Below are 16,267 nucleotides of genomic sequence, written 5' to 3'. Positions count from 1 at the left end.
CAAGTCACAAATGAGCTCAGCCCAGATTAGGATGGCAGGCTACTTTGCTCAAAGGGTGGTGTGGCTGAACCAGTCGGGTATTTGTGACAATCCGACAGCTTGGTCACCATTTTCTCTCAACCCAATCCACAGGCAGAACTAGGAGCTTCAGTAAAACAGGGCCACCAATCATAGCAACAGGAAATTCAGCAGAAACATCTATATCCCGAGTGCAGTGGGAAAGTGGAACTCGCTAACACAGGAATGGCTGAGATAAATTCGACAGACACAGTTTAGGCAAGGCTGGATAAACCTATGCGGGGCAAGGGCACAGAGGATAGAATGAGAGGGACAAGTGAGGAGTGTGCTGAGTCGTAGAGACGTACAGCATGGAAACACACCCTTTGTCCAAATCGTCCATGCTGACCAGATATCCTAACCTAATCTAGTCCCATTTGCCAGCACTTGACCCATACCCCTCCAAACCCTTCCTATTCATATACCCATCCAGATGTCTTTTAAATGTTGCAATTGTACCAGCCTCCACCACTTCTTCTGGCAGCTCATTTAATACACGCACCACCCTCTGTGTGAAAAAGTTGCCCCGTTGGTCCCTTTTAAATCTTCCCCCTCTCACCCTAACCCTATGTCCTCTAGTTCTGGACTCCCCCAACCTGGGAAAAGACCTTGTCTATTTACCCTAACCATGCCCATTGTGATTTATAAACCTCAGCCTCTGATGTTCAAGGAGGCTCGTGTGAAGCAGAAACACCAGTTTGGATCACTTGGGCTGAATGGTCTGTTTGTGTGCGGTAAGTTTATTATGTCACTGAACACTGATGAATGAATGGACATCTAAACCCATGTGGATCCAAGTTTTTTATAAGTTCTATTCTGTAAAGGTTAGAGGCATAATCCTAGTGATACCTTGGTCTAGCTGCTAAACATCAGGCCTATGGAAATCAAAAAGCACACACAAGCAAGTAAGAATTTATTGATAGATAGAATCCCTACAGTGTGGAAACAGGCTGTTTGGCCCAACAAGTCCACATCGACTCTCTGAAAAGTAACCCAGCCAGACCCATTCCCCTACCCTATTACTCCTAACAAATGCACCTAACCAACACATCCCTGAGCACTCTGGGCAATTTAGCATGGTCAATTCACCCTAACCGGCAGATCTTTGGACTGTGGAAGGAAATCGGAGGACCCGGAGAAAATGCACGCAGACACAGGGAGAATGTGCACACTCTGCACAGCCCGAGGCTGGAATTGAACTGTGAGGCAGCTAACCACTGTGTAGCTCCAAAGTCCCCATTAGTTGGGCATGACTTTCCCATGCCAATTTGTTTTGGCTGTCCTTCATTAACCTTTGCTTTTAACACAAATGCCGAGGGTTTTGTGGACCTGGATTGGCAGAATTCACAGGATGGACATAGCACAGTCAAGACATGCTCACTCACCATTTCCTCCTCTAAGGACATGGGCCAATGGGATTGATTTTACCACCACTGTACGGACATCTGAAACTGAGAAGAGAATTCCACAAACTAACACACACACAGAGACTAACACACACACACACACATTATGGAAGGTTGCAGTTGCCTTGAGGTAATAACTGATTTTATGCCTTTGCCCACTCCTCACACCTGCTGTTATTTGAATGTTCACTTTTTATCCCTAACCCTTTGCTCTCCTCACTGTTGGTATCCTGATAATCAAATGTTACAATTATTCATTCCGTTTTCTTTTGTCTCACTTCTGTCTTCTTACATCTCTTTCTGCATTTTTATATTCTTCTCATCCTCATTGTCTCCCTATAATACTCTTATCTTCCTGTCTGGCTTTTCTGCCTCTATCACATTCTTATCATCTCCCTTTCTCTTTCTTTCCTTCACTCTCCATATATTTTATCTGTCTGGTCCAATTTCTCTCTCTCTATCATGCTATCTACCCATCTCTTGCTCATCCTCTTTTGTCTTCCTCTCTCCCTGTCTTTCCTCTACCTCCCCTTTCCCTCCTTCCTTCTCACCCTATCTTTCTTTCTCTCTCACCCTCTGTCTTTGTCCTCATTTCTCTCCTGCTTTCTCCCTTCTCACTCTCTTGCCGTCACTCTGTGTCACTCACTCCTTTCTTTTTCTCATTTTTTCCCCCTTCTTTGTCTCTCTCTTTACCCCACGCATTTGATCTCCCCCACCCTCTATCTGCTGCCTACAGTGGCTTCAGCCAGGAAGTGGTCTGTTACACTGCGGGGAACGTGCCACAGCCTCCTGCAGCCCCTCGGTTGGTGCGTGCAGGGGTCACATGGGTGACGTTACAGTGGAACCGTCCAGATGGTTCGTCAGCGGAGGAGCACATCACCTACATGCTGGAGATGGAGGAAGAGAGTTCGGTAAGTGACTGCCTGGAGCTCAACACTAACCCAGAGAACAGCAAAACAGGAGCAGAATGAGGCCACTCAGCCCCTCTAGCCTTTTCAACCAGCCAGTTAAGATCATTGCTGATTTTGTACTCAACTCCATTGGTCCTATAAACCTTACCCAATAGATATATCTCAATTGCGGTTGACTTGGTTATTCAGTTGACAGCGAGACTCAACAAACCAACTTCCAGAGGAAGAGAGTTTAAGCTACTTGTGAAGAAATGCTTCCTGAGATTGTCCCTGAACCACTTTTGAAGGATTCGCTCCCTCACTGTATACTCCAATGCACAGCCCCTCCATGCCACCACCAATATATACAGTGTACCAGGGCAAATACTTTCTCTCTATCTACCCGATTGAACCCTTTGGTTATTTTTCAACATCTCAAGCTGGAGCATATCTAAGACCAGAGTTTGAAATCTCGCCTTATGAATTAATCCCTTGAGCCCCAGTCAGCAGTTACCCGTTTGGATGGATATGAAGAGAAATTTCTTCACTCAGAGGGTGATGAAGCTTTGGAATTCTCTGTCCCAGAGGGTAATAGATACTTTCTCGTTGAATAGATTTTTAAGTCTGGGTTAAATAGATTTTTAGTTTCTTGGGGAATTGAGCAGGTGGGAAAGTGGAGATGAAGTCTGAATCAATCTTAATCATATTGAATGTCAGTGAAACCTTAAATAGGCCATATCATCCACCCCTGCTCCAATTTCTTATTTGCTTGTCTTATGAACTTGGATAAATATGTTCCAAGTCTTGGTATCTGATCTTGGAAAAAAGATGTGAATACCTCTTAACAAAGTCTTGCACTATTCATGAGCTGATGCTCACATGACAACTATCCAAACTCACTCCTCATTCTCTGATCTCATTAAGGCACTCCCACTTCTGATCCTGCAACACATCAAAGTTAGAATGCTCATTATTGTTTTGCAATCAATCCACATCCCCATGCTTCGATTCGATTCCCTACAGTATGAAAGCAGTCCCGTTGATCCAAAAAATCCATGCCGACCGTCCGAAGAGTAACCCACCCAGGCCCATCCCCCTACCCTATATTTACCCCTGACTAACGCACCTAACACTTTGGGCAATTTAGCATGGGCAATTCACCTGACCTGCACATCTTTGGATTGTGGGAGGAAACCGGAGGAAACTCACGCAGACACGGGGAGAATGAGCAAACTCCACACAGACAGTTGCCCCAGGTGGGAATTGAATCCGGGTCCCTGGTGCTGTGAGGCAGCAGTGCTAACCACTGAGCCACTGTGCCAACCCCTTTTTTATCATTTTTTGAGTGAAGATAGCTCTCTGTCTCTGTCATCTCCTCTAGCTCCACACCCGTCTGGGATCTCTGACTGCTCTCTAATTCTGGTTTGCAGATCCCCAGTGAAAACATCTCAATCATTCGTGTCTATGCATTCACCTACCTGAGCCCTGTGCTCTGTAATTCCCTCCCTAAACCTCTCCATGTCTGTCATCTCCATGAGTCCGACATTTTTCATCACCTATCCTAATTTTACCTCTTGTGGTTCAATCACAGATTTTGTTTGATTAAACAATAGGTTGTTTTACTAAATTAAACTAGTGCAAGTTAAAAAAAAAGACATGTTTAATCAAAATGTTTCATCCTGCACTCTTGTCAGTCATCATCCCATGGTGCAATCTCCATGGCAACAATCTCCAATGATCAGAGTCCAGTTGCTAACCAATCAGCATGCTATGTTCATACAGTATAAAGATATTTGCATTGGTATTATTAAAAATTATCCTGATGATTGCAAGATGGAAAGCTTTGACTAAGTACATTATTTCAACAATATTCAAGTTCTGTGTTACTGAACCTCTATTAAATTAAATCTAAATGCAAATTGTTGCTGTTGTTACAGACTGGTGGCTTTGAGTCGATGTATACGGGTGAGGAAGTGACCAGCACTGTGAAGTCTCTTACGAGAAGCACACAATACAAGTTCAGGGTGAGCTGCTTGCCTTATTGAGGTGAAGCCTTGCTTTCTAGGCCGGAGTTCCTTACTCCAAAAGTGAGCTGTGGTGGTTCAGTGTATGTCAGTGCCACCTCAGTGCTAAAAGGTTGGATGTCAAAGTCCCACTCCTACAATGTGAACCAAAACTGCAGTTTGCAGTATTAATGCCTCAGTACTGACTCTAAAGTGAGGCCTTGCCTGCTTAGGGGGGGTGTGAAGGATCCCGTGTCCACAGTTTTGAAGAAGAACAGTGACATTCCCACCATGTCCAGTCAAAAGTTTGTTCATCGTGTCCTTATCACATAGATGTTTGGGAATCTTGCTGTAAATGTAATTTGTTAGCCACATTTTCTACATTTATTGCCCATTCCTACTTGACGATGAGAACATGGTGATTTTTGTATTTAATTCATTCACGGAATGAGGATGTCACTGGCTAGGCCAACATTTACTGTCCAGAGGGCAGCTCAGAGTCAACCATATTGCTGTGGGTCTGGAGTCGCATGTAGGCCAGACCAGGTAAGGGTGGCAGTTCCCTTCCCTAAAGAACATGAACGGAATGGGTTTTTTTGTCTCAACAATCAACAACAGATTCCCGCTCATCATTAGACTCTTAATTCCAGATTTTTATTGAATTCAAATTCCACCATCTACTGTGGCAGGTCCCCAGGATGTTATCTGAGTCTCTGGATTAGTAGCTCAGCAATAATACCACTAAACCATTGCTTCCCTGAATACATGGACTGCAGCAATTCACAAAAGTGGATCATCACCACCTGTCAGGGCAATTAGGGATGTGTGACATCAAAAACATTCTGTAAATAATCCACAGTAAGGGATCTACACCACAAAACATACTTCATTGGCAGTGGAGTACATTGGGTCTTCCCTCAGTTCTCTCTCCCTCCGTCAGCATTTCCTGATTTTCCATCGTGCATCTGAGATGAATGAAGCTAGTTAAAATCACCTCTGAAATATCTTTTTAAAAAATCCTCCTTGGTTTCCCATGCTGATCTCTGCCCCTCTTCATGAGTGACCTAATCAAGGCAGTCAGGCTGGTAAATTGTTTATTTTTTAAAAAGTAATATCCATTTGTGGCTAGGCCAACATTGATTTCCCATCCTTGTAGCTCTGGAGAAGGTGGTGGTGAACTGCATTCTTGAACCTGCGTGTTGTATGTAGACAGATCTACAATGTCTTTGGGAGGGAATTCCAGGATTTTGACCCAGCGAAACTGAAGGAATGGGAATATACTTCCATGTCAGGATGGTGATTCATTTCAAGGGGAACATGCCATGGTGGTGCTCCATGAATCTGCTACCCTTAGCCTTCTAGATAGTTATGGTCATGCGTTTAGAAGGTGCTATCTAAGATGCCTTGGTGATTTTGTGCACTGTATCCTGTAGATGGTACCCACTGCTGCAACTGTGCATCAGTGGCGGAGGGAGTAAATGCTTGCGGGTGGGGTATGCTCTGCAAGCCTAGGGGCCCAGTGAGCATTTTCCCTGCAGCAGTCACTGCCACCTGGTGGCACTACTGAGCACAAAAACAGTCGGCCTCGGATTGGCCAGGAGCTCACAATAAGCGAGACTTCCACTCTCAAGGTTTTGATTTCTGGGGAACGCTGTCTGGTGGCCTCCCTGCTCCCTGATGGAGGTGTGGTTCAAAAGAGGCAACAGCTATTGTGTCAGCAGGCAAGACTCCCAACATTTCAACAAGTTACCGTCCCTCGAACAAAAACAGAAATTGTTGGGAAAATTCAGCAGGTCTGACAGCATCTGTGGAGAGAAAGCTGAGTTAATGTTTCAAATCCAGTGACCCTTCCTCCGAACTGATTGTAGCTGGAGAAAGATTGGTATACAGAGAAACCTCGATTATCCGAATGAGATGGGCGGGCACCATTTCTTTCGGATGATTGATTATTCGGTTAATTAATTTCCTCTGGGGCTCAGAGTTTTCTGTGAGGTCAGCTCCCCATTCAGGAGACTAGGCAAAAGCACACTGCGCGGGAGCCCCCACCTCCTGCCCCCCCAACGCCGTCAACCCACTCCACCCCCAAACCGCATCCTCCCCCCAATCCCATCAACCCTGACTGCCCCCGCCCCATCCCCATACCCCGTCCTCCCCCAAACACGTCCACCCCCGCTCCGTGCCCCCAAACCCTAAAGTGTTGGGGGAGAGAGAGGGCGGGAGATCAGTCATTTAGAGATAGTGCCTGGACTGTCCAGGACTGTTCTCGGCAGCATTTCACTGAGCCGAGTTCATTTTTAATCATTGTACCTGTAAACAAAAGACACGGTCAGGATTGAAACAGCTCTTTGACGTAATGTTTCTATCGGGACCTTGAGATCTCCCTTGGATAATCCGATATTCGGATAATTGATATTTGGATAATCGAGGTTCCACTGTATATGCTAAAGATGTGGTAGAGGGTGGGGAGAGGAGATAAAGAGTGACTATAAGTGAAGATGGAGCCCAGATAGAGAGCAAAACAGATGGGCAGACAAAGAAATGGATAACAGTCAGCCTGGGAGAATCAATAGCTGCTAATGAGGACCATTAGCGGCTGACAGTGGGAACATTGTGATAGCAGCCCATGTGATGACAAGGTCTGGTGTGTGGAAGTTGGAGTAAAACATTGGCAAAAGTGCTCAGGCCCTAAATTTATTGCACTCAGATTGAATCCTGAAGGCTACCAGGTCCCCAAGTGGAAAATGAGATGCTGTTCTTCCATCTTGTGCTGAGTTTCACTGGAGCACTGCAGCAAGTCTGAGACCCTGAGACAGAGATGTTGGCCAGAGAACACGGTGGTGTGTTGAAATGGCAGGCAACCAGAAGCTCAGGGTCTCAGGGTTCACCCCTCAACTCTTATTTCTCAAATAGATGCTGCCTGACCTACTGAGCATTTGCAGCATTTCTCGCTTTTGAAATCTTTAAGAGGCTCCAAATTGTTTTAGTCTGTCACCGTTTCCTCCTTGTGGATGGAAACGCAGCTCTCTGTCTTGGGCGTGTATAACAAAAGTGACGTATGTGTTTGTTTCTTCCCCCAGCTGATAGCTTCCAACACAGAGGGCAGCAGCAGTCCCAGTGAAGTGCTCGTGTGTATCACCAACCCAGACCAACCAGGGCCTCCATCCACACCCTACGTCATTGGCCCACCGCTCTCTCACAGCCTTCACCTCAAGTGGGGTGTGTATATCCTTCCCCATCTGGTCTTCTCCTCTGCTGCTTGGATTGTCGAGTAACTTAAATATCCGTGCAGTGCCTGGTTAGAATCGTTTGGGCGCGATGGAGGCCATTCAGTCCATCGCTCTGAAATTGAGCATTCCAATGAGTCCTGCTTCTTCCTTCCATTCCGCGTAGATTTGCAAATTGTTTCCTTTTGACTACTTATCCAGTTCCCCCTTTGGAAGTTCCAACTGAATCTGCTTAGCTTGTCCAAGCAGAGTGTTTCAGCTCACAACTCACTGAGTAAAAAGTCATATCCAACCCCCCACCCCTGTCATATTGACTTCTGGTCCGGTAATGCCTCCCTTTCAACATTCTTATCTTGGTTTTCAAATCCAGCCTTGACCTTGACCTCTCTGAGACCTTCTCTGGACTTTTAGCTTCCAAAATGACTGCACTCCCCCCATTCTGGCCTCTTGCACCTCCCACATATTAATCACTGGAGCATTGCTGGTCATGCAGTCAGCTACCAAGGCCTGTTCCTTCCCTGAAACTTAAAATCTACCTCTTTGACCAAGCTTTTAAGTTGCCTCTCCCTAATCTGTCCTTCCACTTCTCGTTGTCAGATTTATTTGAATTATGCTCTCATGAATGCTTTACTAATATATCTGTCAAGCCAGGTTTTATCTAACATAGACTCCTTCAATGATTACAGATCCTCCAGAAGATAATGGCGGATCAGAAATTCTGAAGTACCTGCTAGAGATTTCTGAGGGCAGCTCCGAGGGTGAGTTAAAATGTAACCTTTAATTTTCCTCTCATCTCCTTTCCCAGCAGCATTGCAGCAAGCCCTGGAGAGTAAATACTATAATAAATGGTGGTCTTTGTGGGAACATGTCCATGTATGAACTTCGTAGATCCCTCGACCCAGAAGCAGAGTTTTCAAGGACATCCCATCATTCCCAAATACAATGTATCAGGAAAATCCTGTCATTCCCAGATACAGTATGTTAGGAACATCCCATCATTCCCAGATATAGTGTATCAGAAAAATCCTGTCGTTCCCAGATATGGTGTGTCAGGCTTTATGTCCCATCATCCCAGATACAGCATGCTAGGGCCATGGACGTGATCTGGACTCAGCCATTTCAGATTGAAATGAAGGGGAATGTCTTCACTTAACCCTGTGGGTGCTGTGATGGAGAACGTTCCAGAACGAGATTGATGGTATTTTGGGTGAGAAGGAAATGGAGGGATATGAGATAAGGAAGAGGAGTCAACGCAAAAGGTTGGCTATGATCTTATTGGGTGGAAGGGTAGGTTTCAGGATGTGAATAGAATACTCCTATTGCCATTTCTTGTGTTCTTATGTCACTCCTTCCTCCAAATCCCTTTACTTGTAAGTAAGGCACATCGGGATGATCCAGCATGACATTCCCAAGTACAGGATATTGGGTTTGTCCAGTCCCATATCCCATTATTCCCAAATACAGGATTATAGAGGAACCAGGTTCATACACCAATGTTGCTAGCTGAAGATTTGGACGCTAAAAGCAGCCTGGTAGTGAGATATGGGGATCCTCACAGAACGTTATGACTAACTATGGTCTCTATAACATGTTATGGTGCTGTGAAAGTTTAGCCTGTACGTATGATTGCTGCAGTGAGATGCAATGACTTATAGCCCTCTATGTTGCAATGAAATCTGAGTGGGGATGCGAAGAGGCTGAGCTTTCTCCTTTCACTGTATCCTCTGCAGGAAGCCAGTGGGAGGTGGTGTACAGCGGATCACTCAATGAGACTGTCTGCCAACAACTGAAGCCAGGCACTTTATACAGGTTCAGAGCCTGCTGTATCAGCACTGGGGGACACAGTCAGGTACAGCAACAACAAATTGTATTTAAACAACAACTATAATGTGGGAAAGACATCCCAAGGCATTTCAGAGCATTACCAAATAAAATTTAAGATCAAGAAGATTTCAACCCAGTGATAGCATCGGGTGGCAGGATCCCCAGTCTCCTGCCCAGGATCCCAGTGGCCACCTTTTTAACTCTGGGGGCTGTCTTTGTTACTTTAAAGTGAACCTTTCTCCCCACCTTAGGAATCGGTTCAGCCAGTCAGCTGGCTGGCAAGCTCAGTGAGTCCCTACAGCAGCACTGGGACACCAAGCCATCCCTACAGCGAGGAGCCTGGACACAGAGATAAGTCCAGGATATCGCCGAGGCCCAGTCAGAGCGATGGGGATAGTATCACATTTATATGTGGAGGGGAGTGGGAGGAGGTCCATAATAGTCCATTAAGGATCGCAATAGGCCAAGGCTTCGAGTCATAGAGATGTACAGCATGAAAGCAGACCCTTTGGTCCAACTCATCCATGCCAACCAGATATCCTAAATTAATTTAATCCCATTTGCCAGTACTTGGCCTATATCCCTCTAAACCCTTTATATTCATATACCCATCCAAATGTGTTTTAAATGCTGTAATTGTACCAGTCTCCCCCACTTCCTCTGGCAGCTCATTTCATACATGCTCCACTCTCTGCGTGAAAAAGCTGTCCCTTAGGTCCCTTTTATATCTTTCCCCTTCTATTTAAACCTATGCCCTCTACATCTGGACTCCCCCACCCCAGGGAAAGACCTTGTCTATTTATCCTATTCATGTCCCCCATGGCTTTTTAAACCTCTATGAGGAGACCCCTCAGCCGTGGGACATAGAGTCATAGAGTCCTACATTTGGAGACAGACCCTTTGGCTCAAACTGGTCCGTGCCGACCAAAATGCCCACTCAAGCTAACCCCATTTCCCTGCACTTGGCCCATATCCTTCTAAACCGTTCCTGACCATGTATTTGTCCCACTGCCTTTTAAATGTTGTTACTATGTTGTTAGCATCTGCTGCCATCTTCACATACAGGAAGATTTCAGAGAAGTGAAGCTTGGACAGGTAGGTGATGGGAAGACTTCCAACAATTTATACAGTAAATACCATTGATACAGCAAATGGCTCAACCCTTAGCAGCGTCAACACACAGAGAGATCTAGATATGCAGGTCTACCGTTCCCTGATCATGGCAACACAAGGTGGTCAAGAAAGGGAATGTGACATGTTTGCCTTCATCAGTCAGGGCACAGAGTACAAAGATCGTCAATTTGTGTCACAGCTGTATCTAACTTTAGTTAGGCCACATTTGGAATATTGTGTAGAGTTCTGGTCATACCACCACCAGTAGGATGTGGAGGTTTTGGAGAGGGTACAGAAATGTTGCCTGTTTGGAGATATTACCTAGGAGGAGAGATTGAACAAACGTGGTTTGTCTTCATTTACATGTCGGAGGCTGAGAGGCAACCTGGGAGAAATTTTCAGAATTATGAGAGGCATGGATAGAATGAATAGTTGGAATTTTTTTTCCCAGAGTAGAAGTGTCAATTACTCGAGGTCATAAGTTTAAGGAAAAAGGGGTAAGTTTAAAGGAGATGTGAGAGCAGGTTTGTTTTTTGTGGACGACCTGGAATGCACTGCCAGAGGAGGTGATTGAATTAGTTACAATAGCAATGTTGAAGAGGCCTCGTGACAAATATATGAATTGGCAGGGAATAGGGATACAGATTGCACAGAAAGGTTTTTACTTCAGTGTCGGCGCAGGTTTGGGGGGGGGCCGAAGGCCTTATTCCTGTGCTGTCCAATGCTTCCTTGTTCTTTGTTCACAACCAGCTTCCTTTGTGCGAGCTTTGTGGAGACATTTGCGCCCCCCCCCCCCACCTTTCCTGTTGATTCCAGTTTTGCTAGGGCTTCATATCAAGGGCTGGTCGCTGTCATCTCCCTTCTGGATGTGATGTCAGAAAGGACCAGCGTAGACGAGTACAGATATCACTGAGGATTGTAAGGCTTGAGGAGGGTCATGAGTTGAGGAAAAAGCCATGGAGGAACTTGAAAATAGGGGTGAGTCTTTAAACTCAAGAGGTTGCTTATCTGGAAGCTGATGTATGTCAGCAAGCACAGTGTATGAAAGGTAAAGGGGTAGAATATGGAAGCTGATAGTGGATTTTAAATGACCACAAGTGGAGAACGTGGAAGGCTGTGCAGAGGGGAACTAGGATAGTCCAGCCCATCGGTAACAGAGATTACCTGAGACAGAAGTGAAGGGGGTTTTCATCATGTCAGAATGAATCTCAGGACCAACGGTAACATCAGGGCTGTGAAGAGATTGGATTAATGTCAGCTGGAGCCTGTAGATTAGGAGCAGGGTGCCAAAACAATCGCTTCAGTTTTCTCAATATTTTATTACAGTAGAAAAGTAGGTATCCAGATGGTTAAGTGATGCCCAGAACGATAAGCAGATAGGTAGATGAACAGCCAGCCAGATCATAGCATTCACTGCCCTCCTCATTTAAACATCTTCTGAACTGAAATTCTGCAGAACTGTCCCAAAAGCCCTTGAAATCTACGTTTAGGGGAGTTTTTTTTAAATAAAGCGAAGAAAAAAATATACCCAAGCGATGAGTTCAAGAGAGTTTGACATTTGAGTAAAGGTGTTCAGTCCAGAACGAAGTGATCTGACACCGTTCTGTCTCTCAGTTAGATTCTTTCTAGAGTTTTGCTCCAAGGTGACTCTGTTTCTTATCTGCTGTAGTGTTCGGAGAGTCTGTCTGTTCGCACACAGTGTGTCGCACCCGGCCAGTGTCAACCACCAAGGCTTGTCGGCAAACCAAAACACAAAGAGTTTCAGATGCAGTGGGGTAAGTGTCACAGTTCTCGGATATTGTCACAGTCAGTATCTACTAAGTAACTAAATGAGAAGATCTGGTTAAGAAAAGATGGATTTTTGCAGTATCCTGAATGCATCTCTCAGAAGCATTCACATTGGAAGAAACAAAAGTCTACCATCATTAATTAATAATCGTCCATCCAGCTCTCCCTAGCTTCCTGTCCTTTCTGGATATCATATACTCTTCAATATTCAGGTCCAAATCTGTCATCTTTCAGCCATGTCTCTGAAAGATTGTATTTATTTCTATTTGTGCTATCAGTCCATCTGTTTTGGTTTGAATTACATGTGCATTCAGCTACAGAGCCTCTGGGTTTGTCCTTTAATTATTTATGAAACCTCCAGCCTATCTGTAGATTTCCTCTTAGATTTGTATTCTCTATCAATTCCTGTCAGAGTGTGTTTATCATTTCCCAGATAAATACATTTCTTTCTTGCCTTGTCTCCAGTTTTTGATTTATGACATCCTGTTCAATTTACTTCCTTTCCTCCACTATTTAGTTCAAAATCCTCTCAACTTCCCTAGTTCATGAGGACATCAGCCTCCAGTCTATGTATACCATCCTAATGGTATAGCCTTCACTTTCTCCAGTAGTGCTGCCTGTGCCCCATGAACCTGTACCTACTTCAACCACATCAGTCTCTGAGTCATCTATTCATTTGTCTGATCATGTTTACTCTAGGCCAAGTTGGACATCGCTCAGGTAATAATCCAGACAGTGTTACCTTTGAGGTTCTCAATAATTTGATGCCTGGCTTTTCACAATGACTATGCAGAACCTTGCTCTTTCTCTCTTGTCTATGTTGTTGGTATCTCCATGGACCACAATGACTCTAAGTTTCCTTCTAACTCTATGCAGATGTTCCGACCACAGGTGCTGGCCAGGAAACTCAACCCTGTGGATTTTTGCTCTTGGCTACAGAGAATGGTTTTGATTCCTTTCTGCTCTCACTATATTGTTCCATACTACCACTCCGTTCCTTTTAGCTCCCCTCAACATGAATGCCTTTCTGTACCTCATGTCAGTGTCTACAGCCCTCACTCTCATCCAGACAAAAGCTGAGGGAACCTCAGACCTGGTGGATAATTGCCTCCTATACTCCTGCCCTCTGGATGTCCTTACTTTCTGCACTCACAGTCACACTTTACTTGTGAACCAAAATGGAAAATTCTATTGTCACACTGGGGTGTTGCTGTAGAAATCAAGGCCCACTATTCGCAGGGCTGACACAAATGTGAAAAGATTTTTTTAATCAAACTATCCAAAATCTCTGCCTGACTGACAAACCCAGGCTAAAAAAAATTGATTAGGTCTCCATAATTAACAAGAAAGCAGTTATTTATCCTAAGCAGTGCTTTTTTAACCAATGGCAGAAAAGAAACAATAATTTTAACTCATAGCTCTCTATCGCTGAAACACTACCTCTTTAAAAACATTCCCATTACCATAGAAGCAGATATACTGAGAGGCAAGTTAAGGCAAAAATATTAATGGCAGGAAGGAACAAAAATATAAGCAATGAAACAGTTCTTTCAGGTTGGTTCCTTTAATTGCATTGAAGAGACACAAGGTTCTGGATACTCTGATTCTCAGTCTCTCATTCACTGTTTGCAGATTTATCCTTTCAGTTTCTCTGAAGGGGTTTTCCATCTTGACGGAAAATTGCAGAGAGAGAGGGAGAGACAGAGCAGTTCGCTGCTTGGTATTTCTCTTACTTTTTGCACTTACAGGAGAGAGACAGAGAGAGAAAGGGTGAGGGCTTTAAACGCTTCCTCTTTCAGATCTACCTGTTGTCTTGCTCAAATGCAAAGCTTCAGCCGTTCACTCAGGAACCAATCAAGACATTGTGGATATGCCCTGAATGCGCACAACTGCTCCTGGATGAGAAACCCATCAGAAGTGTCTGTCACGAAACAAAACTGGTCTGCCCACACACCCAGGGAATTGAGGTATCTGACACCCTCCCCCACTGCTTTAGTAAACCTGAAGTAGTCTCGGGTGGTTGAGAGTAGCCACCTTTTTGGTCAAAGTCCAAGCATCTTGTTAAGTAAACAGAAAGGTGCGAGGAGCACACTAGTCCCAGGTTCATCTCCATATACCTCTGGAGCAAGTAGGGCTTGAATCCAGGCCTCCCAGTTTATTGGTAGGGACAGTACTCCTGTGTCACAAGAGAACATCTTTTTTTGTTTTGACCAAGTCATGATGACACCATCACAGCAGGCAATGCTTATTGCACTCAATCAAGTATTAACCTTTTCAGACCTATATATAACACTTTGGCATATAACACACCTGATTGAGCTCTTCGGGAAGTTTCATTAAATGGGTCATCTCAATGACAACTAGGGAAGAGCAATAATGCCAAATTAAACAGCAACACCCACATCCTGTGAATAATTTTATAAAAGATGATGCTATACAAATGCAAGTTGGATTCTCCTTGTTACACCTGGGCGGCAGTGATAATCACTTCAGGGGTTCGCTCACTAAGCTGCCACGGCCTGCCGGCTAGTTCCCATGTTGACCCGTTATGGTGGGCATGTGATAGAGCATCCCTGCAGATCACAAGAGATCCTGCTTTAAACGTGCAGGCATGCAGTTTTAACCAGAGAATGGTACGGGAAACAAAAGAATCCAGAAAATCCTTCTCCGACTCCTCAGCAACAATTTGCATTTAGGTAGCACTTTTATTGTGATCAAGCATCTCAAGGTTTTTATTAGGAATTTTATCAAATGTAATTTGATTCTTAAAAGTTGTGCACAGAGATAGTAGGACAGGTGACAAAAACACAGGTATCTTCATAAAAAGACATGATACCTGGTTTCACATTCCCAATGACTGCACCAGTTTTGCTGTGGTCAGGAACTGATCCAGTTTTATTTTTGAAGGGTTGCAGTTAACTGGGTTCATAGACCAATATCTCTCTGGGAACAGAAAAGTCTGTTGACCTCTAACCCAGTTCTATCTAAAACATATGAGCCCTGGTCTGTCCCTGTATGTTGAACTGATGGATTTTTCCAGCTACTCCGTCCGACTCGCCAACAGAGTCTGGAAAAGGACAGCAATAGCCTTGTGGCACTGAGATGGAGAATGTGTGAGAGTCAGTTTATAAATACTTGTCAGGGCTCATTATTTCCAACCCAATTATACATGACATAACCCCTCATGTAATAGACCTCTTAATTACAATGCACAGCAGAGTAAAAGCTCTTTATTAAGAAATGCCAAAACTAAGTAATTAGAATGTTCAATTCATTGAAGAGCAAAGCGAATTAGGTTTCTTTTCCCATTTTCATTACACATTGAAGAGTTTGCAGGGATATAAGAGAGACGATTGCTGGCTTGTTTTCAGCCTTTCATTTCCACCTTCTCACTTTCAATATTTCATACAAATTCTCAAGGCTGATCCAACTTGGATTATCAGCCAGACTTCCATTTCATCAGGATCGCACAAAACGTTTCTCAACCAGAATTACTGATTGAAGTGTAGTCACAGGTAAGGATTAAGATTCACAGCAACCAATTTGTATATAGCAGGCTATTATAATCCCAGCTGGTATTATTGTTGGTTAAGTCAGCTCCCAGACTGAAACCTTGTTTGATTGTTTTAACAAGTGGTCTTTTGCTGAAACATAGCACACAATACTGCAGATTTTGCATTTATGATAAAACAGAAGTTTATAACAAAAGAAATGAAGATAAAAGAGAATAAACCAAAGCACATACAAAGAACACAATGTAAAAGATTTTTAAACACACTATAAAAGTATAATTTCACTAATCCCAAAATACTCCTTTATTAATTAAAAAAAAACAAAACAGGTTTTATATTGTATCCAAAACATTACTCATACAATACTCATACCAGAGTCCCTGTATCTAGCACTTTGGCAAGTTTAAGTCACTTGTGATTTCAGTTTCTAGACTGAAATTACATATAGCT

At 44.0% G+C, this 16,267-nt stretch overlaps 1 protein-coding gene across 4 annotated transcripts in view; it reads left to right on the top strand.

Moving 5' to 3' along the window:
- Positions 1-16,267, top strand: part of fndc3ba (fibronectin type III domain containing 3Ba) — a 352,878-nt gene that overhangs the window by 252,698 nt on the left and 83,913 nt on the right. For all 4 annotated transcript variants that reach the window (XM_087993367.1, XM_043702595.2, XM_087993369.1 and 1 more), the window contains 6 exons: positions 2,200-2,374; positions 4,291-4,377; positions 7,434-7,572; positions 8,267-8,338; positions 9,311-9,429; positions 12,187-12,292. In XM_087993367.1, the coding sequence (XP_087849493.1) occupies positions 2,200-2,374; positions 4,291-4,377; positions 7,434-7,572; positions 8,267-8,338; positions 9,311-9,429; positions 12,187-12,292 (698 nt within the window). The remainder of the gene's footprint in view (positions 1-2,199; positions 2,375-4,290; positions 4,378-7,433; positions 7,573-8,266; positions 8,339-9,310; positions 9,430-12,186; positions 12,293-16,267) is intronic.

The sequence above is a fragment of the Chiloscyllium plagiosum genome, unplaced genomic scaffold (genome assembly GCF_037043375.1).
Source record: "Chiloscyllium plagiosum isolate Xiang-an unplaced genomic scaffold, Cpla_swu_hap1 HiC_scaffold_13, whole genome shotgun sequence".
NCBI classification, from domain to species: Eukaryota; Metazoa; Chordata; class Chondrichthyes; order Orectolobiformes; family Hemiscylliidae; genus Chiloscyllium; species Chiloscyllium plagiosum.
The sequence above is the reverse complement of the archived record's forward strand: the minus strand, read 5'-3'. Positions and strand labels throughout refer to the sequence as shown.